The 24,843-nt window shown below is 42.9% G+C and overlaps 1 protein-coding gene across 1 annotated transcript; it reads left to right on the top strand.

Moving 5' to 3' along the window:
• Nucleotides 1-383: 383 nt before the first annotated feature.
• On the top strand, nucleotides 384-13,920 carry LOC111230210 (sphingosine kinase 1-like). Its single transcript, XM_022756861.1, has 5 exons — nucleotides 384-810; nucleotides 6,972-7,121; nucleotides 10,730-10,824; nucleotides 11,713-11,828; nucleotides 13,011-13,920. Exons 1-5 carry the CDS (start codon nucleotides 384-386, stop codon nucleotides 13,918-13,920), a joined length of 1,698 nt encoding a protein of 565 aa, XP_022612582.1.
• Nucleotides 13,921-24,843: the final 10,923 nt, after the last annotated feature.

Here is a 24,843-nt window from a genome sequence, read left to right as displayed (position 1 = left end):
TTAAGATTTTAAGATGATTCGATGTGGGCTTATTGTTAAATTTTCAAATCATATGTTCGTAGCTTACGAATAGTGAGTTGAAACCGATAAAGTAGTTTAGTATGAGCTGATATAACCCGTTGCACCAGGAACCTGTGCACAGAGAGGGCAGAAAATGTTGAATTCCTCAGGAGGAGCGGCTGGTGTCAGGACAGCCGGCTGCGCTCTGCTCCAGCTCCATTATTGCCATTCCCCTTTCAGTCACTAGGGAGAGACTCTGAACTAGGAAAGCTGCTGTTATCACACTCAAGGGTCCCACAGCAGGCTGGTTGTAGGATCGGAGTCTACACCGCACCGCTATCCGCACACCGGCCTGCGGGACGCGTCGGCACTCTCCGTCCGGGATGGAGAGAGGCGCCTCTGAACCGGACCCATCCCGCCAGCGAAACGGGGTCGTGGCCGCGCTGTACGGGGAGTTCACCGACACGTTCAACGACAGGGTCCGGTACTCGGTGAGCTTGACGGAGAGCGCCCTGACCGTCCAGAGGATCTCCTCGTCACCCGGCCGGAGTAAGGTGGTTTTTAACTTGACCGATTGCATTGGCTGCCGGGCGTACCGAGGGCCGGACAGCGCGGACGTCGGAGCCTACTTCAAAGCCTATTTCTACCCGTTCAAGAGGCGCTGGATGAGCGCCGGAGTGGCCCGGCAGAGAGTGGAGCAGTGCTTTCGGGTCGCGCTGGTCCAGGACCCGCTCGCAAACCTCCAGGAAGCTGAGAGGTGGGCTCATGCCATCAGAGATGCCTCAGTACTGCAGGCGCCCCGGAGAGACGGTGAGTGCCATGTGGGAACATGGGTCACATCACTTTGAAACCTGAGAATGAAAATTTAACGTACACAACTTTATACTGCAGGGCTACGTAGGTATCGATCTTAGCTATTTTGATGAGAAGATGAAAAATGCCATGAGGTAGGATATAGCCAGTCCTCACAGCGATTTCCCCTCTTTTATATATGTGGCAAAAGTCTCGTAAAGTAGGGGCCATTTGAAAGTAGGCTAATCTATGCTGACCTGACTTAAGCCCCACATGATACTTCGACCATGGTTACATCTTCCTATTGCCAAAAACAGGTTTGGCACATGTGGTCTGCTCTCAGAAACCTGCTCCACCTGCTGTGAAAGGTATTCTACCTGCCAGCAGCAATTACAGCTGCCTCATTCCAGTGATGGTTCTGGATCTGGAGCCTGCTGTACCTACTGTTAATTCACACTCACCCAACCCCCCCCACACACACACACACAAAACTGATCACTTAAATAGTTAGATTTTCAACTGATCCTCTGTCAGCGGAGAGTGTTAACCACAGCTCAGGCGTCATTATTCCTGCTCAGTAAATCCCCACTGAAATTTCATCGTTGATGGGTGGAAAAATCATATCAAAACAAAGGCTGTTTTTCATCCCGCTCTGCAGCAGCTACGTCTAATTAGGTCTCATCATGTCTCGCTCTGTTTAAAATGCAGACTGTCCTCAGGTTCCTTTGTCTTCCAGTCTCATTAGCTTCTCTATGCTCCATCCTGGTATACAGTGAGACAGTAATTACTATGAATATGATATGAGAAGTGTTTATGCAGCTAATTACCCCTATCACTCATCAGGGAGGTAGTGGTGATACTTGCTGATGATGAGACGAAGTTCTTTGGGTCCCAAAATGATTGTGTTTGTCATTAAGGTGCAAATTCTGAGTCCACCGTGTCGGGTCAGGTAATATCCTTTACTGCAGCTCCACCTCCAGCTAGAGCAGTTCAAAGACCAAGCGGATATTTGACATGGCAGTGACTAATTTGGAATGTTGGTCACCAAAGATGGAGGCAAGTGTTAGTTGCCGGATGAGGAATGAGGTCACCCTCCTGGTAGCAGCCTCCAGGTGTACACTGCAAACACAGAAAGAGACTAGGCTCTGTGTGATGATGAGGAACATCCAGCCTCCCTCTGTTCTGCAGCCAGCAGGACATTGGGTTTCAGCCCTGCATGCCAGGCAGGCAGGCAGATGGTAACCTAAGAGGTAACCCCCCTCCTCCACCCACCCCGGTCACTGGCCTCTCATTGGACTCATCAAAGAGCTCCAGCTTTTCAGACCACACATACTAATCAACCAGCTCAGCCATCTAACCGTTTTTAGTCTCTCATTTCAGATTCTCATTTCTTCACTTCTTTTGAACACAGCAATGATGTGATCATATCATTAATTTATAAGCTTGTTTTAGCATTCCAGATCCAGGCCAGCCAATAATATAGTATTTAGCAGAGTATATTATGTGCTTTAAATGAGTAATGTTGCACTAATATTACAGAATAGCTGCTTTTCTGCCTTGTTGCAGAGGGTGTATGAAAGTCAGTGTGATTCACTAATCCCTCATAGAGTATTTCCCCCCTAAGTTAATTGCATGTCATCTCATCTGGCATTGCAGATAGAAAGGTTGGATTAAAAGTGCAATTGCAGTGCAAGATTGGTATTTAGGCAGAGAGCCATAACGGTGACTCACTTTCACTTAAGTATAAAGTGGATAAACATGAAATTTAGTGTGTGAAGGTATAGTTCACAGTGAGGTTGTAACTCCACTAATTTGTGTGTGTGTGTGCGTGCGTGTGTGCGTGTGTTGAAATCTATTGCACCAATAGTCTCACAGGGTTTTTCTTCTCACTGAAAGTTCATTGGAATGAATGAGCCGTAAATAATGAAGTGAATACACTATGATACATTCCTGCTAACGTTAATGGTCTGTCAAAGTATTTCCCCTGCTTAGAAGCTCAAGAAGTCAGATTGCATGCAAAAGGATGAGCTGATTGTTACTTGCTTTGACTTTTCCTATAGTGGCTGCCTTCGCTGCTATCGGCTGTATCCTTTTCTGCTATTCAAACGGCTGGTAGGAGGCCAGTTAGAGATTTAACATTTATACGCTGTGGAATTTTAAATTCTTTTGATTTCTCTCTGAGCAGCAATAGCTTTGTACACTGTATTGATTTTTTTTTTTTTCCCAAAACTTATATTCTGACCCAGAACACCCTCAGAATGTGCAAATGTGTGCCAGGTTTCATTACTTCTCCAGTGAGGGAGACGAGAGCTGAATGCGTCACCACCACGACCTCTCGCCCTGTCCAGCATCTCAGTCCCTCTGGAGCCTTTGTCTTCTGCTCTGTGACACACGGCTGTGATGGCCTGTCAGCGCCCCCCAACCAGCCTGGTGATGCCTCAGTGGGCAGTGGGGTTTATACTCTGCAGACCTCCTCCCCTCCTCTCCAGCAAACACTCACCCAACCCTGGAATGCAGCTTGTTTGCAGACACGTCAGTCCAGTCTGGATATAGTGTCAGTTTCACTGAGGCTGCTTTCATTGAATTGCCCACACATTTGTTTCTGCTCCAGGAGTTTCTTGAATGGTTTTATGTTTTAACAAATCCCACCTGTGCTGCAGTATGCCAGAAAAGACACATCGCATCTTTATTTAGTAAAATTGAGTCTTTCTGCATAGTGATACACTTGTGGCAACGAGACGGTAACACTGCTCTGTCAGCTCATCACTTGTTAGCACTGACACATTGTCACATCCAGTCTTTCACCTCTCTGCCTCTGCGTGTGTGTGTGTGTGTGTGTGTGTGTGTGTGTGTGTGTGTTTACCCACTTGCGACTGTGAAATACACACACGCCACAGCTGAAAGTTTGCTTGCCGGTGTGATGGGTGCCCACAGGTATCTTGACTTCACATCAGACAGATTTCACATACACCCTCACACCCTGCATCTAACTTCCTGTCACACACAGACAGGCTACACACACATGCACACACAAGACACAGATACAACCCAGGAGGTATGTCCAGAGAAGAGGCCTGTGCAAAACAAATAACTATTAACAATATAGATTTTCTTTTTCCTGTAATAGTGCAACAAAGTTTTGGATTTAGTTAAGTATTTTAGAGAGGTTCTGATTAAATGTTATGATCAATTTACAGGATGTAGTTGGCTACACTGCACTGTTGGCTGAGAGATGTTTCTAACATTTTGTCTGCCCCATTTATGTCAACATGGGTAGACTAAATATTAGAAACACCTCAGTCACTTCATGAAGGCAAGGTTTATTGCGGGGCTGTGATATTAAGCTGCAGTTGTTTTAGTTATAGGTGAATCTGCCTTGTAACTTACTGTATGTAATCAGCATGTCAGTGTTTCTTGATCACCCATACTCTGACAATAATGACAAGTGGGTTAGAGCATTTCTGAAAAACTTTGCTATGTCTGTAGGTCAGTCCGCAACTTTGATCCAGACTGAAATATCTCCACAACTGCTGGATGGATTACCTTTGTACAGATATTCATGGTCCCCAGAGGATGTATCTTAATGATCCCCTGACTTTTCCTCTAATCTCACCAGGAGATTGACATTTGTGGTTTTAAGTGAAATGTCTCAACAACTATTGGATGGATTGCCATGCACTTCAGACACTTGCAGTACAGACATTTGTGTTCCCCCTTAAGATGAGTTGAAACTTTGGTGATCCCTTAATTCTCCATCTAGTGCATGCTCCTGATTGGTCCACCTTTGTCTCTGAGTTGGGTCGGGTGCTTGCACCCCGTTATGCTGGCTTGCAAGTCTAGTTTTATACCTAATAATTAAAGTTATAATCATCATAAATGTAGTTGGAAACAGAAATCTGGGTAAGCTGAAAAGCTTACTACAGTCTCACAGAGCTACTAGCATGGCTGTTGACTCTTAGTCTTATTTGGCTGTTACATTACATCACATTACACTATTTTAATGCTAACAGTATGTAAAATCATGTCTGAAATTGTTGTTGTGTTTCTCAGTTAGAATATATTCAAATAGTTAGGGGATCTGACTGAATTCCCACCTTCTAAGATATTTAATGTAATCAAATGAATAAGTATTCCCTTGCATGCTCCCTTGCAAATTTCAACGTTTTAGAGTAACACTACATGGGTTTGAATTAGCTGCATAATGATCAGACTGTACGGCTGTTTCATTCTATTCATTATTCTATTTGAATTGCTGCAAGATTCTGAGATGTGGACAGTGATTCAGAGGTCTGGAGCCACTGGCCAAGACAGAAGAGCTATTTCTCCACCATATCTGGTTCTGGGTTTTATGTCATGAATTCCAATGCCAAAGTTGCCAGAGGATTTGTTTTTAAGGAGTAAGGAGTTCAACTTCAGGTTTGACCTTTTCAAGGACTTCTATTCAGCTCAGCACACTTGAGTGCAAAAACTGATTTTAAAGCAATTTCACTGTCAAAAGACAGTTTCCACTATATTCTGGAAGTGTGGAGAGGACCTTTTGTGTCTGAGAGCCACATTGTGCTCTAATACAAGTAAAAAACAATGGAAACCCTGTGTGGGTGAATGGAGGCAGAGTTTGGCATGTGCCAGTGTGTTATCGCACTCTCACCTCACTTTTCCTGGTGGGTCCACATCTCTGTCCCTGAGATATTTTTGTACCTCCGCTGTGACACACCACAGGTCAAATGAGGAAGAATGAGCCAGCGACAGCAGCAGTGCATCACAGGTCACAGTACTGGAAACTGAGGCTCCGAAGTGTAAAGAAGAAAAACCACTCAGAGTGGACATAGATAGATGTTAGTGAGTCAAAAGAACACATCTGGCATCTTACTGTATCTCTCTTGATCCGTTTATTGATTATAAGCAGGAGGTGGTGGGATTTAACCATCCATCACACGCTTTTGTGCTTCTGATACTACTGTTACCAAAGTCAGCATCAACTGCAGCCAAATGATAATGGTGGAATTTCAAACTGTCCTCCACATCCCAAAATGGAACAATTTTTTTTGTCCCTGTCCTTTCAGATTCACTTGATATGGTTTCTGGTGAGTCTGTGTCACTTTAAAGGTCAATGCATCTGCTGCAAAATGCTCCTCCAGAGGTCGAAGCTTTTCTCTGAATTCACTTAAAAAAAAAAAAAAAAAATCCTTTTAGTGGCAGCACGCAAATGTATTTCACTTAAGTGGTTAAACTGGATCCTCCCACATAAATATGGATAAAGGAAGAATGGGAACCTTATGAAATGGAGCAAATAACTCAAATTACTCGAGGCAAACATCATATTAAAGCAATGAGATTATTTGATCATCATTGATGCCACTCTATTACAGGAAGTAGCCGGTTAGCTTAGCTTAGTATAAAACCTGGAAATAGAGGGAAACAACTAACCCGGCTCTGTTGAACAGAAACTGAACGCCTACCAGCTCCTCGAAAGCTCATTTATTAATGTATCGTATCTCATTTGTTTATTCTGTGCAAAAACTAAAGTATGAAAATACCAATTTGCTATTTTACTGATGATATCGTTTGCCAGTCAACAAGTGAGGACTCCAGGAAATGACTTTTCCCAGCCAAGAAATAATCTCACCCATGACACCCAGAAAACAGTAAATTGTCATTTTTTCTCTCCAGTTCTTGTCTGAAATAAACAAAAATAAATAAATGTTTTAATAATTGAGCTTTAGTGATGATGGTACAACAGCAACAAAATAAAATAACTTTTCTGATCTGTGCTGAATCCCTACCAGCCACTGGAGTGATGAAGTGTAGTCACTTCATTACTCTGTCTTTCCTTGAGAAACACAGGCAACAGGAGATTCTCCTCATGGGCATTAATACACTGTCACAGAACTGCTATTAATAATCTGTAAGATCCCGACTGAGAAGCAACTGCAAGCCCTCTCTCTAGGAAGAAGGTAGCACGTCACATTATCATGAAGCATCTTCAGTGTGAATGCTGTCACGGCCCATGACTTTAAGTTTCCTGCTCTTTTTTTCCTTAGTACATTCCTGTGCCGCAGAGACCCAGAGGGACGAGGCTGTCCTTATACATTCTTTGACATATTTGATCATGCATGAGAAGACCTACTCTTCATCTCTATCCTTGCCTTCACTCCACCACCTCTCTCTGTGTGTCTCAGGTGTGGCATATACAGAGGTGCGTCGGCCTTGCCGGGTCATGATACTGGTGAACCCTCACAGTGGGCGTGGCCAGGCTCTGCAGCTCTTCACTGGCCACGTGCAGGGCATGCTCACCGAGGCAGCTGTTCCCTACACACTCGTCATCACAGGTTAGTTACATTTATTAGTAAAAATGATCTGTGTGAAGCACTTTATTTGTATTGAAAAGTACTATACAAATAAACTATTATTATTATTATTTGTTCACATGCAGACCTCTGTTAGTCATGCATTTATATAACACTCTTCTCAACGTCACCCAGACATAGAATAGCGTTGAGGGGATTAAACTTTCAACCCCCGCCATGGTACAATCATGGACAGATAATGAAACTATGACGCCCTGAGCACAGACATGCAAGGACCCCAGCGTCCTATATATAATCAAAACTGAAAGAGATGCTAAACATTTATAGCAATATTGCCAATAATAGTAATAGTAATAACTGAAAAAGCTACTGGAATTGATGAAACTTCCAAAGTAAAGTTATTTGAATTGTTTCAGACAGACAGTGGTATTATTCCTACACAGTTGCACAAGACTCCATTATTAAAATTATTCCTAAATCTTCAAAATAAGATCCTAAGTTACCACTCAGTGCCAGGGGTTTAAACCTCTAGCTTGGGAGTTAAAGTTGATGATCAGACTGCAGGCATATTATTATATGTGGATGACATAAATTTACTTGCTGAACATGAAAAACATCTTCAGACTGAACATTGTAGTGGAATGGTCCTGGAAATGGAGAGTAGTGGTGAAACAAGACAAAACACAAATAGTACATTTAGACAAAAATTACTGAAGAGAAATTAAGTTGTTTTTAATTTTGGTTCAACAGCGCTGTCATATACTGATGAGTGCAAATATCTTGGGTTTACAGCATTGAAAGAAGCTGTTAGTGTTCCAGCTCAGTCAGCAGGTAGAGCACTGGGATCTGTACTGAACTAAAGTTAAACAATATGCGAATCCGGGATTCTATACTTATAAACAACTCAACAGTTCATGTGTGTGTCCTGTGTCTGACTGTGCTTCTGGTGTATGGGATCATACAGGTTGTAACACTACCACACATCATTTTTGGTTTTGCCATCCTGTCTACAAGGACTTAAGGGAGGTACTATACTGTATTTAGTAAAATGTCTTCTATTTATATGAATTTTTTCTGGCTGGATTATTATGAAGAACTGGAGTTTTGTTTCAGGAAGGAAACTGTCATGGGGAAGATTTCTTTGAGAGAGAAGGCAGAATATTTTAAGACCAAGCTGTAAAATACCCTGCAATTTTGTAATGAAATGAGATGTTTGACTGCCGCAACTGTACTTTTGGTGTCTTGTAAACCCATGAGGGTTGGGCACTTTGTGTGCATGTCACAAAAATAAAATAAAAACAAAAATACAATATAGTTATTTTGAACCAGAACTCTGACTCTTAGACACACAAAAATGTCTGTCATGTAGTTTATGGTCATGTTGTGTCTTTTGTAAGTCATTTGACTTTGACTTTCTAACTAGAAATTATTAAATGTCATGTCATACAGAAGCCCATGGGCCCAGTGGGTCAGTGGGCCTTAGCATCCAGTAATCCATCCATGGAAGAACAAGAACAAGACACATGTAATTTGGCATAACCACAGTATGAACAAACTTTCATCTCTGCAGCAATTGTTCTTTCTGCAGTTATTATGCATTATTTGTGTAATCACCACATGTTCCCAGCAAACACGAGCACATGCGCGCGCACACACACGCACACATCTGCAGGTGCTCAGGCACATGCACACTGATACACATTAAATTCTCATGCAAGGCACCGCAGCTGCTCCACATTCTGTATGAGTTTCTGGTGCCTTTTTGTGACCTTAACCAGTGTCATCTGTTGGTTACTGTCATCAGAGGCTCTGAACTCCAAGTGACCTCTCTGAATACCAAGGAGCGGCAGGGGAACAGGGACAGGCTTTAATGCCAAAAGTTCAATGCACAGCGCATCATCTACCCTTCAAACTTTAATTTTCACCCACCTTCCACTCCGGCCCCAACTCTGTTTGACAGGATCAACAATTTGACATGTAAGAATAGTATCTTGTCTCTTCTTGCCACAGCTCTGATACATCTCAAAAAGAGATGAGTGTGACAGCAAAGGCAGAGGAAAAGGAGGGAAACTGTTTATTTATGTGAGACAGAGGGCTGATGTGCATGCAGGCTCTTTGTGCGGATGCCTGGGACTTAAAGAAAGGTCAGCAGCTGGATGCTGATGAAAAAAGACAGAGTAATTACTGACGTCGACCCAGGCCGAAGAAGAATGGAGCAGAACGGAAAGGAGGGGTGGGAGAATATGGGTCGCTGAGGGCCTTCGGTGGTCGGATACGGCAGCAAGCCAGATGTGACTGAGTGGATTAACTGGCACAACATTTGCCAAGGGCACAGCTCCTTGATGAATGTATCGCATAGCCTTTGCCCAAGGAGGGACAAGTACCAGTGGAGGCGCCTCTTGTGTCAGCATGTACCTTTTACATACTGTATGAAGCATCGAGTGTACCAAGCTTTATCTCTACCCTGGTTAACCTCAGAAGAAGGCGGCGGAGTGTGACATGAGGAGGAAAGCGCTGCATTTGGAGTAAAAACAACTGGAATGTACCCAGTGTTACAGAGCCATCGCCAATGATTGGATTATATGAAAACCTCATGTCAAGTTTAGGTTGATGTTCATGTTCGTACATCAACAGTGACCCCTTGAATAAGGAATTGACTGGGAAGTAAAGCATCAAAGTGCTGAGTCAGCTGTGCAGTGCAGTTACTCCGTCTGCCTGTGTCTGTCAACACAGCACTGCATCACTGCCTCCAGCCTTCCCAGCACACAGCAAACAAACGGCAGCACCACTGGGAGAGAGGGAGAGAGAGAGAGGCCCAGGAGAGTGTAAGGGGGACAGACAGACGGGACAGGTAGAGGTTGAGCAAAGTGAAAGGAAAGGAGAGGATAGTTGTTTTTATTTCAGTTCTGTCCTCGATCAATATCTTGTCTGGAGTGGAAAAAATATTTCCTTCATGATGGCAGCGCATCAATAATCACTAACTTCTTTGCTGCCTGCCTGCCTCTCTCTCTAAAGCTGTCTCTTTTCCACACTCACACACACACACACACACACACACACACACACACACACACACGCACACACACACGCACACACGCATGCACACACGCATGCACACACGCAGCACTGCACTGGGGAGTCTCGACTGGTAGGAGTGTAGACTTTAATGCTGGCGGAATGAGCCCATAGAGACCCCCTGCAGAAGGACCCACTCAAGGATGCTGCCAATAAAAATAGGCTGAACAAATAGCTCGGTCCTCTGCCGGCGCATTAACCAACACTTGCGCACACGCACACTGAGCGCTGAATGCGAATACACACATGCAGATATTTGTCGGTCACAGATGTTTGCAGGCCAGCTAAGCTGCCTTGGAGCTGTTGAGTAGCCACTGGATGGGCTAATGTGATATGTCTGGCCTGATAGGGGGAAATTGAATCTCTTTTCTGCCTAATCTCCCTGATCCTGCCCCGGAGGCTGGCGATGAAGGGAGCGTGTCTCTTTCTCTGCCCTTGCCCTGGTTTTTATTTCGTCAGCTTGTCCTACACTTTGCCCTTAAATAAACTCTGTTTTTGTCGTGTATTTTTTTTCTCTCTCTCTCTCTCTCTCTCTCATCTCTTGTGTCTGTCAGAGCACCAGAACCATGCACGGGAGGTGGTGAGGAAGGCTGACCTGACGCAGTGGGACGCCCTGGTTATCATGTCCGGAGATGGGCTGCTGTTTGAGGTGAGACATATGTCTGTCTCATGGTGACACAATAGATGGAAATGATATAAAGACGTAAACGCACACCCCTGTTTCTATTCTTAGAGCTTTTCAGAATCAGCCTGTAAAAAATTTATTTGTATTTTGACATGTCACAAGGGCTCAGTTGCTAAAGAAGCTAAGAGGCAATTGTGTGGAAGCTTTTCTGCTCAACGCTGTTCTCCCACACAGAAATCCCTGTATCAAGAGTGATGTTGCCATATATGTCATCTACTGTATATTATTATCATAAGTATACATCCTCTAGCTATATGAATATATAGGTTTATAACATATATAAAATACTCATAGGAAATTAGTATGATAAAATGAAGTTTACTGAAACAATATACATATGAAAATTCTATATGTTTATATATGTTTTTCCTTTCACTTTTAAACATGTCTGTCTTCACATTCTGGGAAAGCGGTCTCAGACTCCTGGTCCATACTGTATATAATATCAACATATATTCACAAGCTGTGGGATGGATATATATTTATGTAACATATGTCTAAAATATAAGCATATGTACATAAACATAGATATTTATATTGGCTACACTTGAAATGATTACAATTTCTAATGGGTTTCATGTATAATCTTTTACATATGTGCTTTTATTTTATATGTACATATATTTCTTTTATGAAAATTCAAAATATGTACATCTATCACATTTGTGTATGGGCTGTGTTGTGGGTGTATAAATCTTTAGCCAAGGTGAAGTCAGGTTCCCTGGCTTTGCCATACATGTCACAGAACAGCTGTAGCTACCCATGAAATCCATGTTTTGGTCATACACAGCCACTGCTTTCTATTTAGGACCATGTCTGATTCTTTTTTTCTATTTGTTCTTCCTCATTCAGGTGATAAATGGTCTGATGGAGCGAGAGGACTGGCAAGAGGCCATCCAGACCCCTCTGGGTATTCTACCAGGTGGCTCAGGCAATGCCCTGGCTGCCTCCGTCCACCACTACTCACAGTGAGTCAGTCCATTAATGAGTCATTTAAATGCACGGACTAAAAGGGCAAAGGATGAGCAAAGAAGAACCTTCCTCAGCCTAAAAAAAGAACGATTTATCTCCTTTCTGTGTAATTATGCCAAAGGCTGACTGGGCACATCATTCCTTGGGAGGGGGGAGAGACAGTGGAGCAAACTGGAACCGCTTCACTGTGCAGCAGGAGGTCATTTTAGGCTGCAGATAACTCTCAAAGGAATGATGTAATGGGTTTAGAAACTGGCACATTATGAGTGATTATAGTCCCGAGTGCAGCTGTGGAACCAGTCAAGCCAGCACAAATCCACTACTAACTTTATGTCATCTCCATCTGCTGGTTGGTTGTTGGCAAAACAGCAAAGTAACAAATAAGAATTTATTTGTCACCCCAGGGTTGTTGCCTGTGTGAGGGTAAAAAAAAAAACAACTAAAATTTGACAAAACACAGCATTATTTCAGATTACGGAAAGAGTGGGACAGTGCTCCTTGTTTGTGACTGAGAAGAACCCAGTCAGTCGAGCTTATCCAGTGGCTGTGTTGCGGTGGGTTGGCGCAGCCACTGCAGTGATTGGTTGTTTATGAAGTTCTTTTTTTTTTTCTTTTTTTTTATTGCTGAGACACATTTCTGGAAATTATTTCCCCAAACTCTAAACACAAATGCATAACTGCACACACATCTTCACAAACTTCAAACGTCCACGTCAAAACCAAACTTTCCACTCAAAACCTTATAAACTTGCACATCACACAAATAGTCATCAATACTATAAAAACCTGTTACTGCAATGAATAATAGCTCTCGTGGTTTTCCCTCAGAACAACTTCTTTACATGATGAACATAATATAAAGACACAACAAGGTGAAAACTGTCAGATAATTTTAATACCTTTAATGTACTGTAGTAAAATGAACTGAAATTTAGCGAAAAAGTAAAAAGAAAACAGCAGAATACATCAAAATAACTAACCAATATATTCTTGTTGAGACCAATGCACATTTCCTCAGCTATGGAAATTATAGCACAACCAGTATATTATGTTTAGATCATATTTATAGCCTTATATAATTCAGAAAAATAAAAATACACTAAATAGATATATAGTTACATGTTTATATTGAAGAGCAATGTTGCTATGACTTACTATTTGTGCAACAATCTCCTCAGGTCGCCTCCAGCATGGAATGAAGAGCTACTATTGAGCTGTGGCTTCATGCTGTGCAAAGGACTGGTTGGCTCCATGGACCTGGTGTCGATCCATTTGGCCTCCCGGCAGCGCCTCTTCTCCTTCCTCTCCCTGGCCTGGGGCTTTGTGGCAGATGTTGACATCGAGAGCGAGAAGTACCGCCATGTCGGAGCCATCCGCTTCCTGATGGGCACCCTGGTGCGTCTGGCCACCCTCAGAGTCTATCAGGGCAGGTTAGCGTATCTGCCTGTTAAGGAGGCGCCAAAACTTCCAAAAGGCAGCATCAAGGCTAACCACCCTCCCCCCACACCACAGCACCCCTCACTCTGCTCCTCGCTTTCCTGTCGGCTCATCCCCAACCCCTCTCCAAGTCAGAAGTCTCATCACAATCACAACAGCACAAACTCCAACCACAACACCATCACCAAATCCTCCAACAACGCTATCACCACCATGAGACCCGAGACCCAGAGTGATGGTAAGGCCGTAGCACTAGTGGACTCTCTCCTTCCTGGCCTGGACCAGCCAGTCCCAGAGAGCTGGACAGTAGTCAGGGAGGAGGACTTTGTCTTGGTGTTGGCTATTTACCAGTCCCATCTTGCGGAGGACCTGTGGACAGTCCCTGGTGCGATGGCAGACGACGGACATATTCATCTCTTCTACGTGACAGCGGGAATCTCCCGGCCCGCCCTCCTGCGCCTTTTCCTCGCCATGGAGAAGGGCGCCCACTTGGCGTGCGGCTGCCCCCACCTGGTGTACGAGAAGGTGAAGGCCCTGCGGCTGGAGCCCATCTCTCCGCAAGGCGTGATCACTGTGGACGGAGAGATGGTGGAGTACGGGCCTGTTCAGGCTCAAATCCACCCAGGACTGGCCAGACTCATATGTGGATGAACCTGGATTATCTTAATCTTTTTCTGGTTGCAGAGCTTTCGAGTTTGGCCTTTTATACTTGGTGTCGATTCCTTTATGTATGCTGTGTTTTCAGAAGTGCCAAAGACATTTTATCAGCCTCTGGAAATTCCTCTATTTTTCTACATAAACAACTCGTCCTCTCAATGTTTGATTCAGGGTCAAAGCCATGGATGGTTGTTCTTGCTGCTGGCGGGTCCCAGCTTAGAGAAAGAAAGAGGGATTTTGTGAGTGTGTTTGTGTGAGTGCATAAGAGAGCTATCTTTATGTATGTGAGTGTGCACTTGAGTGTGTATGTGTGAGATTGTGCATGAGGAGCTTTGGCGCACAGCGGCACGGTGCTGTGGCTGAGGAGTGCATTGTGCACGCTGCTGTCGGACCTCATAAGCATGACACACGTGAAGAGAAGCACATTTTCCTGTCCTGGGACACTCCTGGAGAGACCACGCCCCTTGTCCCACTGTACTACACCAGGCTGTCAATCTCCCTCCTGGGCAACCGCTCTAAACACCATCACCTCCCCCTCAGCTTGGTAAAGAGGAGCTTTCTTACTGAGGAGATATAAATCCCCTGGGGATTTGATGTTGACAAATCTTTAATCTTTGCTTAGTTTTTATAAAAAAAAAAAAATCGGAACAATAACAGATCTAGTCATACTCAGTGTTAGAGCCTAGTAAATTTAACCCCTCCGCCTCCTTTTCTGTGTGTGCGAACCTCCTCCAGCTCCTAATGCATGAAGTGCTGGTGAGGCAGACAGAAACCTGGCCAGCTGAGCGTACACCTCCACCGACGGCCAATCCATTTCCTGTCCTGTCCATCCTCTTGCCCCGCTTGATCTGCAGCCATCATCAAACTGTAGTAGCTGCCTCCACTCGCACACAAATACACACACTCTCACTTTCTTTCCCCCATCCCCCCCTCCTCTTATGCACAGATCCTCACATGCACACTCATTCTCTCGCATCTCTGCAGCACTTAGTGGGGGGGGAGGGGCATGGTCTGCTACTGTGCATATGATCCCCTCTCCTCTTGCCATCTTAAGATTGTACTCTCTCTCCCTCCCTTGAGTTAATGAGCCATCAGCACCTAATGTGTCCTTAATATTAAGCTTTACATCCTGCAAAAGCGTGCTCAGTAGTGTCGGAGAGGTTTTTTTTTTTGTCGTATGAAGCTTTTAAGTGAGTTTCAAACACATATTAGACTGGTTGAAGCACGCTAAAGTGGAGCTAGCAGGGTTTCACACCGAGTCGGTCAGTGTTGCATATTGAGAGGCATGCGATCAATGTGAGCCGAAGGGAGTCAAGTGCTCTGCTCCGCTGCTGTGGCCTTCTCGCTGGCTGTTGGTGCTGTGGTGATGAGCGTTAGTGCACTGGAGCAGAGGAGAGTGCAAATGTTAGCATTATCATCAGTGCCCCCCTCCACACTCAATCTCTCTCATACATACATACATACATACACACACACACACACACACACACACACACACACACACACACACACACACACACACAACAGTTTACTTCAGGTCATGATGACCGCAACTTTTACACCCACAGGTATACATCAGCTGAAAATCATCACTTCGAGAGAGAGCCGTCTTCCCTGACCTTAAAAATCAAATCCTATTCTATAATTATAAAAAACACAGAATGTCAACAGGGTAATAGAGATCATACTGTATGAATGCTGACGCGGCAAACAAAATCACCCATTATGCTGAAAGTGAAAAGTAGAATGTTGACAGGCTAATGGGGTTTAAAGAAATGCTGAATATCAGCTTTTCAGGGTTTCGATGAATACATCGCTGTCATCCTGAGTGCAATACAGTCAGTGCAGTGACTGATGGTGGACATTATTTTCCTGCCGCTTTTCCTGGAGTTTGCGAAGGAACTATGAGTGATTGGCTTCCACTAAAAAGGGGCATAATATTATATATTTTTCATTTTATGCAAACAGAGGAAAGGTTTCTTTCGGGACTGTATTAAAAATGATTCGGGTGTGGAGGGGTGGATGAACCCTATCTTCCACTTTTCCTAATATTAATATTTTCTTTGGAAGCTTTTTTTGGCTTAAATTTGGCTAAAACACATTAGGCCTGGGGCAATGTGGACAAAAAAATGATCAAAGATTAAATATCTCCATTTTTCCAATCTTACGGCCGTTAGCCACCCAGTCCACACACACATCACTTTATGTGTCATTAATTAACACAAACCTTCAGTTCAGATTAGCATGTACAACCCTTTCTCGGTCGAATCCTCTTAGATATGACTATTAGCTGCTTGAACATACCTGGAGTCGCCATCGTCCATGCACATATAGTGCAAGTAATCACCTGACAAATTGTAGGACTGTTGGGACTCAGGAGGGCTAATGTGGCGAGCTTTCATCTACATTACTGATGTAGACATTTTACACATTGTGCAAGAACAAAAATTCAAATTAATGAAAATAGTTTGATATATCGCCCAGCCGTACAACACATTGAGATGGGAGCTGCTGTAGGCTAGTAAAGAATGAACATTTAGTTAGTTATAACTACATACATAGAGTCAGGACATTCTGCCTCTTAAAACTGGCTGATTGTGATGAGGAAAATCAAGCCGTGATACAAAAAGAGGATTGTTGTCCTCCACATATGGCAAAATACGCCGCTTTGACTTGTCTCACACAAAAGCCATGTTTTTGATGCAACTATTTAATCTCTTTTTTTATTTACTATTATTAATAATTTTACAGTAAATCTCACCAGAGAAGAATGGACTAAAATATAGATCAGGAATGCCGCCATTCCAGCAAAAAGAAAGAAAAAGAAATCATAACCACTCCCCTTTCCTGACGCCCCTTCTCTCTCTCCTTATTTTTGTACAGTCCCTTAATGAGCTGTGATGTACTTGAAGCTGACCTGAGTTAACGTCTGTAGATTTGGGTTTCCATTTTCACTGCAGTGCCGATTTTTCGCCTATGACTTGATTTTTACATTCTGGTTCTGACATTCACATATAGTGAGTGTATGATCGTCATAGCTACAACTGACGTGCAACATGCTGTACCTTCTACCATTACTGTATCCTCAGTGAAGTTATCCAGGTGCTTTGAATGCATTATCATGTTCCGCAGGCTGCACTCATGACAGTGCAGCTGCCCACATGCGCTGTTAAATGTATTTAGTACATCTCATAAAGGGTAGAGATAAGCTATGCAAATGCCTTGTCACGGCTGCTGCAGTTATCTGGAGTGAGGGGTCCCTCTGCTGGACCACTCATATTTCTCACTGGAACAACATGGAGCAGCAGTTTAATTCTGGAAGATAGTCATTATACATTGCAACCTCTTCAACAGCCGCCTCTTTCCTGCTTTTTACAATCATGCATTGATTTTAGTCATGATCGTAACATATATAAAGCTCAGCTGCAGGAGACATCGCACACTTCATACAAATCATCATAAATGAAAACCAACACCGGGCTTATCGTTATTGATCATAAAAGAAATTTACTCGATACTTGCATAGAAAACACAGCTGCAAATAATAATCAATGTCAACATCTTGGTGTAGGGTGTTAACTTATGGTTCTATACTGTTAAACTGTTGTATTCCACTGGCTGCTTTAATGTAACAGCAGCTTTTTTTAAAAACACAAATGTTAATATTTGTCTTTGCCATGTCTTGTCATGGTAATTTATAAATGATTTAAGAAAGTTATGTCACATGTGTGAACTGAAATGGTACAAACCTCAAAACGAGAAGCCCAATGATGTTTTTAGGATGCTCTAAGAATCTGAACATGTCATTCTCTCTGTACCATGTACACTGTGTTAAACTCAAAAATCTCTTTAGGCAGTTGTGTCTTGCTATTGTATCCACACTTATCAAAAGCCTGAGATAATGACCTGATTTTGCAGATAGGTGACGAATGTTTTATTCATTGTTTTCTTGTTTTTATGTGATGGTATAAACCGGCTCTTAGTGCAGTAGATCAGGGGATTCACGTGGTGTGGTTGAATGTGTTATGCTGTCTGTGTTAGTAACAAAACAAATACTGTTCTGTAAAGTTGTGTGCCACGTATTTGCAGCTTTTCACTTTGAAGTAAGTGGAAATAGGGGAAAAAAAAACAAACATTTATCTAGAAAGTGCCTTAGTCATTATACCAAGACAGCAGATAGGTGGTACACAGAGGAAAAGAAAAAAAACACACACACACCACAGAAAAACAAATTCCAGGCTCTGATCTGTACAGGGTGCAATACAAACACAAAGGGAATACACTGGTTCTCCATTTTATTCTAAATTCTGTATGATCTGTGAAGCTTTTTAAAGAGAGGTTTAACTGGATTTAAAGGTTTAACATCCATATATGGTTATTACACTTTTTGAACTGGCTGTCGACCACCAGGTATTTAGCATCTCCTTTTATTTTATTGTAATTTGTAGACTTCCTTTTTTAAAGCCCAATAAATAAACATTATTCATACAGAAAACATTGTTTGTCCTTCTCTCTGACCAGTTTGTTTAATATGTATTGAGGATGGTTTAATCAGATTGGTTACTAATAATGTTTTGCATTCTGAGATGCTGCCACTTGACCGTCTGATTGGATAAGTTCATGGCTAAGCAGCTGTACAGGTGTTCCTAAGTGCTCAGTGAGTGTATGGATATCCTGGACTGAGGTGTGTCTGCAGTCAGCAGGCTGTGATCACAATAGTGCACCTCACCTGCTCCTCCACTAGAGGGAGACGGAGGCTGTGACTGAAATCACTCCAAATTTACCACCTAGCTCCCTGCGCTAATGTTTACTTTTTACCATTATGTAAAGTGTGTGAATGAAAAATTTTGCACTATATAGTTCACAGATGTGTAGGCAGTAGTTACGCTGCCATGAACAGCTTCAATGCTCCTTTGCACTGATTCCACAAGGCCCTGGAGGGATGAACACCATTCCCTCATTTGATGCTTTGATGATGATGATGGTGGTGGAGAGCGTTGTCTAACACGTCAGTCCAAAATCTCCCATAGGTGTTTGATGGAGTTGAGATCTGGTGACAGTGTAGGTCATATCATATCACATCATCTTCATACTTGTCAAACCCTTCCCCCCCCCCCCCCGTGCCCTATGGATGGAGCTTTGTCATCCTGGGAGAGACCAATCCCATCAGGATAGAAATGTTTCATCACAGGATAAAGGTGATCACTCAGAAGCAACTTTGTATTGATTTGCAGTGACCTTTCCCTCTGACCATATCACTTCACACGTCATTGTAGACTTCTGCGCCACTGAACTCTCGAATGTGCATTTATCTTTGTAACGAGGGATTTTAGCACTGCAGCCTCACTGTAATATCCCTCTTTATGTAACTGACGGTCTGCTCTCGCTGACGCAGTCTGATCACGTCCTGCATTGACATTCTCAGTCACCTGAGGAAGAGTTGCTCTTCTCTTTTTCTCTACATATCACACTAATGCACGAGGATCAAAGTCATGATATGTGTCGACCACAAATTCTGACCCTATTTACTGACGTCCTTCCTTTAGATCCGAACGCCCTTCACTGTTCCTAATAAAACACAGCTGAGCATCTTAGTGACTGAAGCTCCTGCCATGCGTGTCTCAACAATGAACCCTCTTTCAAAGTCACTTTGATCTTTTTCCTCTTTCCATCTTGATACAAAATCAGAAATCAGCTGGGCCCGCTCTGCATTTTTACACCTGCCACAGAACACAACTGGACGTCTGCTGCTTAATTATACCATGCAGTGCACCTGTGCGGAAGTGTCTGTATTCATTATGTTTCTGCACTCATCTATTCAGGTTGTTCCTTATATTTGTCACCCATCCTTACATCACTGAGAGAGTTCATGAAACTTGATGGCCGGGAGATGGCAACACAGTCTAAGTAGTAATAGTTTTTGATGCGAGGCTGGCAGAATAGGGACTAGGCTTGTGTGTGTGTGTGTGTGTGTGTGCGTGTGTGTGTAATTTAGCGGCTCTGAGCAATTGTTGGAAAGGGTGCAGAAGTGTTGTTCCACAGGAAGCCACTGATCATTGTTGTGTGTCCTGTCATTGTCCCAGTTGTGTTGCTCTGTACTCATTGTCTCCGACTCCTGACAGCCAATAAGCGCGAGTTGCCCTGAAGGTCACCTCTAAGCTCCCTGCGTCTCATAAACACAAACACAATGTTGTCAACTTTTAACGCATTACACACAATTTTAAGTGGCATTAAGTAATCTTTGACCTGTGTCACATCCTGCGCTCCCAAGTTGCTGCCATCTCTGGCACGTGTTTTGCTTTGATGACAGTAGCGTGAAAGTCTCATTTTCACAATAGAGAGGAGCTGAATATTTAGAACAGTAATCCCCCAGAAGAGGTCGTATATCACAACGCAAATTACTGTCATAACAATACAGCGTTATCATCAATTTTGCCTTGACTTCCAGGTTCAGATATCCTCCGGTGCAGCTGTGCTCTGCATGAATGAGAAGATGAGAACACAGAGAGGCGTTAAACTCCAGTGGGCGAGGAGCTTCTGGACAATGACTTTTTAAAGACAAAGAGCTCAGACCCTGATGACGTACTCAATGACTTTATCAGCCGCTGTGGATAGTGTTATTGTCATCTTGTGGTATGAAGCAGTAAAAACCTTTTCTTATTACTCCTCTGAACCTCATTTCATCTGAAAAAGGTCTTCTTGGAAAACGTCCATGCATCTCAGACATATAGAAATGATGAGGATGTAAGATGAGCCTCATTTGCTCACTGAGCAGGAACCTTTTTTTTTTTCTTTTGCATGCTAGCCTACATATACAGTCACACCTGTACAACAAGTCTTCTCCTGTGCCTCTCTGCAGGGGTTGAATACCTTGCCCAGGGACTCAATAAAAACTACAAAGGGAGAGGATTCACATTTACTCTCACCACCTGGACTTAAAAGTAACAACTTATCCACCTTAAAGCAGAGATCCAGGACAGCTGCAAATTACAGTAAAGCACACTGTAGATTTTTAAGAAATACAACATATCTGAAATCACCAGCCTTCATCTTTTGGAATGAATAAAAAAAAATGCAGAAATTTGGCCAAATAAGTGATTGAGTACACCGAATTCAGTGTCCGCAGAGTGAAGCTCAGCTAAATTGCTTTAGTGAAATTAATTGTTTTTCACTTGGACAAATAGGGCGCCTTTCAGAGTCTCTCCCTCTGTCTATGTCTTTAATTTTGTTCCCTCCCTTCTCTCTTCTTTTTCTTAACCTTTTCTGGCAGGATTAATTAAATGCCACTCCAACAATCAGTTGCATGCCAGAGAAAAAAGGAGTGGACTAGAGTGATATGTGTGTGTGACCTTAAGCTCTTTTTTTTTTACCTCCTGCTCTGCCTCAACAGATCCAAAATCATGTTCTGTGTCTGTCTCTCTTGTCTCTTTGTCTCTGTGGTTGGCAGCTTGTCGAGCTCAGAATGTCACTGCTGTTGTGAGACCGGGAGTGAAATATCATTTTACAACATCAGACTTTCAATAATGCAACAAAACAACAAAGGCAATCTCAAGTGCTTTTCAAAATGTGTCAGTTAGCCCTGAGCCAGACTTTAGACGTCAAAGCAGGTTTACTCTCCATCCTCCAAAAACCAGGTGTGGCCCACTGTACAAAGTGTCAGTGTGACATTATCTAGCCGACGGGTCAGTCACCCTGTGGGTGGGGGGGGGGGGGTAGGGCGGTGGGACTTCTCCTAAAAAACAGCAGCTAATAAATAATTTCTTGATTGTAAATTTTGTTTCAAAGCCAGAAGTTTTGTGAGGTGACTGGAGGAAAGTGAGAGGTGCTGGAGGAAGTAAGGGACTCAATTCAGCTATTTTATTAATATTACATTTTACATTCTTATTCAGACACATTTGTCATTTTATGAAAGTCATTTTGTCTACTTTCATTCTTGTCAAAAACAAACTTTTCTCTTTTTTTTCTAGGTTATTTGGTTGGCCAACATAATAAAGCAAATAATGCTGTATTTAAATAGAAGTTATATCTTCTAAACACTAGCATGTTAGCACTGTCATTTTGAGCATGTTAGCACGCTGACTAGCATTAAAGCCCCACTGGTTATAAATACAGCGACTGGCATGGCTGTACACTAAAGCCATTCATATTTTTAGCTTGAAGCCAATGTGCACACCCTTTAATCTAAGATATGTTAGCTTAATTTTTTACAGCACATTTAATTTCACCATGGTAACAATGTGCAGTGGCTGTTAAATTAATAATTAATTTGATTATGTTCATAATTGTTGCTGCTCAATTAAATTCAACAGGATGATGTGAATGTGTCTTGAGTCCCATGGCTCGCTTTATTTCCTCTGAATTCACCCAGTACTGTACAGAGCTTGTGATTGATGCGTACTAGAATTTGAATGACTGTAAAAATCCATTTAAGGAAGTACTAACTACAACCTACCAATATATACTCCCTGTTGTAATATTTTACTGCTTTATCACAAGTGTTATGGAACATTCCATAAAATAGTAATAAAAGAAATGATCATTCATTAGATATGACATTAAACGCAAAACGACCAAAGTTGGCACAAAGCTCTAACCTTCAGAAGTCTCTAAACAAGCCCATGCACCTGAATGCCCTGTGAAATATGTAAACTGCCTCTCACGCCCTTCCTCCCTGCGCATCTAGACACATAAATCAAATGTGTGAGGTGCAGCTGGGTGACACTGCTGTAAAATCCCTTCTATTTACCACAGGAGAGAAGCATTCTTTATTGTTTTAAATCCTAATATGGGGTCTGATCCCGTGCCACATATCTATTTTCTCTCTAAGTCTATTGGACACTCTGTCGGCTGGTATTATAAACCGTACGGCCCCCAGAGTAAATGAGACTGTGAGAGAGTTGTGTTGCAGGAAGTCTCTGCAGTCAGCATCTGAGTCCACTCTGCACTTTATTTCCTGAGGAAAACAGACAAACTGCAGCTACAGCCAGGTGATGAAACTATACAGTTGTGTAACAGGGCGAGCCCTGCAGCCTCTGCAAACTGCCACAACAAATTTTAGTGTCTTGGTTTTCCAGTTTTAATGTCGCTTCAGTGGCCTCTCTACAGTTTTGCTCTCACCAAATGTCTGCATCCACCTCCTGTGATGGCACAGATCCTTAAAATACCTGTTTAATTCGTCATTCAAAGCTGTTTCTGTGTCACTGCCAGTGTTGTCTGGATGTGCAAAAGCGAAATAAACAAATTTTCAACATTTTCTCATCACATTGTTAAAAAACACACATTTGAATTTATGTATGCCGCCAGCTGCTGCTACACCAACATATATTCTAAAATATAGACCATAAGCTTTGCACTGTAATTTTGTTATCCACAATGAATGTATCAACTCTCATGTACTAAATTTGCATGGTAATGTTGGTAAAATTGCATTTGCCCCACCCCTTTTTTGTAAAGGTGAGGCCCTTCATGCTCTGAAGCCATAAGATGAACTTTTCTCCAGCTGTAAAGAAAACAGCTCCGACTCAGTCACACAGCTGATGCTTCGTTACAGCGAGTAAAGCAAAAACACCAGGAAGGGAGTGAGCATGAAATTTAATGTCTTCATCTTCCATCATCGCCCAGTGTCACATACAGAAATTTGAAGTGACACATGTGTGTCTTTAATCAAGTCCAAACAGGCTAATGGGGCACTTCGTTACCCAGAGGACCAAGTGAGCACGAAAACACGCTAATTAAACAATGACTCATGCCATGAGTCGGAAATCGTTGACATCAGAGGACATCTTGACTAATCTTCCAGTCCACCTACACCTCCCTACAACCACACACACACACACACACACACACACACACACATATACACACACACACTTCTCTCTAATATCTGTACATCCACAAGGCAACCAATGTCATGTGTTTACGCCTGTATGTGTCTGCATGTGTGTGTGTGTGTGTGTGTGAGCTGCTTGGCAGTTGAAGGACCCAAAGGGCAGTCTCCAAAGCAGAGAGACGCAAAAGAGGGCTGAGTCACCGCTTTGGGTGTGTGTGTGCTGTGTGTGTGAGAGAGCGCGAGAGAGAGAGAGAGAGAGAGAGAGAGAGAGAGACCATTGTGTCATCCTTGTCTGTATCGCGACCCCTGGGGCTGAGTGGAAGTCTGGCATTATCATTTATGATGAGCTTGGAGGGCTCAGCTGAATGGATGATGTTACGATGAGCCCTATGTGACACTTAGTGTGTATCTGTGTGTGTGTGTGTGTGTGTGTGTGTGTGTGTGTGTGTGTGTGTCTCTCCGCCTGGTAACCAAGTCTCTCATCTCCATATAGATGGCCTGAGGGAAAGGGGATGGTTTCTACTTAAATTTGAATGCGTTTGAATGTGTATGATGTGCTGTATGATAGTGGTGCTATGAGCCACCACTATCATGGTGTCCAATCATCCACAAAAACAAAACAATGATGGCAAGACTTTCATGAAGGTTAGTGTATTTGTGTGTGTTTGTGTGTTGGTGTGTGTGTGTTTGCGTGTGTGTTTCACCAGTATAAAGATTTGCATGATGTTTGACATGAGCGGAGAGGTGATGTGTGCAGTGTGTTGCAGTGAGTCCCAGTTAATACTGCACAGCTCACTGACCGTACAGGTTTGACAGATCAGGTTACCCGTGTTCGGTTCACAATCACATCACAGATGGCTGTCTGTTTTTTTTGGGTGGCTGCTTGCCCATCTAAATACCATCCAGACTCCACCTTCTTGCTTAGGTAAGAATTTTCTGGCTACAGACGAGATAACAGTACGTAGTAAACACAGACTCCAGACAAGGAAGCACAGCTTTAGAACTGACATGACAGATGTTTAGAGCATATTTCTTAACAATCAGAAAATGTTGTCTGTGTGTGAGTTTGTCTTTGTCCTGTAGCTGTT

The sequence above is a fragment of the Seriola dumerili genome, unplaced genomic scaffold (assembly GCF_002260705.1).
Source record: "Seriola dumerili isolate Sdu_G_001 unplaced genomic scaffold, Sdu_1.0 BDQW01000260.1, whole genome shotgun sequence".
Classification (NCBI taxonomy): domain Eukaryota; kingdom Metazoa; phylum Chordata; class Actinopteri; order Carangiformes; family Carangidae; genus Seriola; species Seriola dumerili.
The sequence above is the reverse complement of the archived record's forward strand: the minus strand, read 5'-3'. Positions and strand labels throughout refer to the sequence as shown.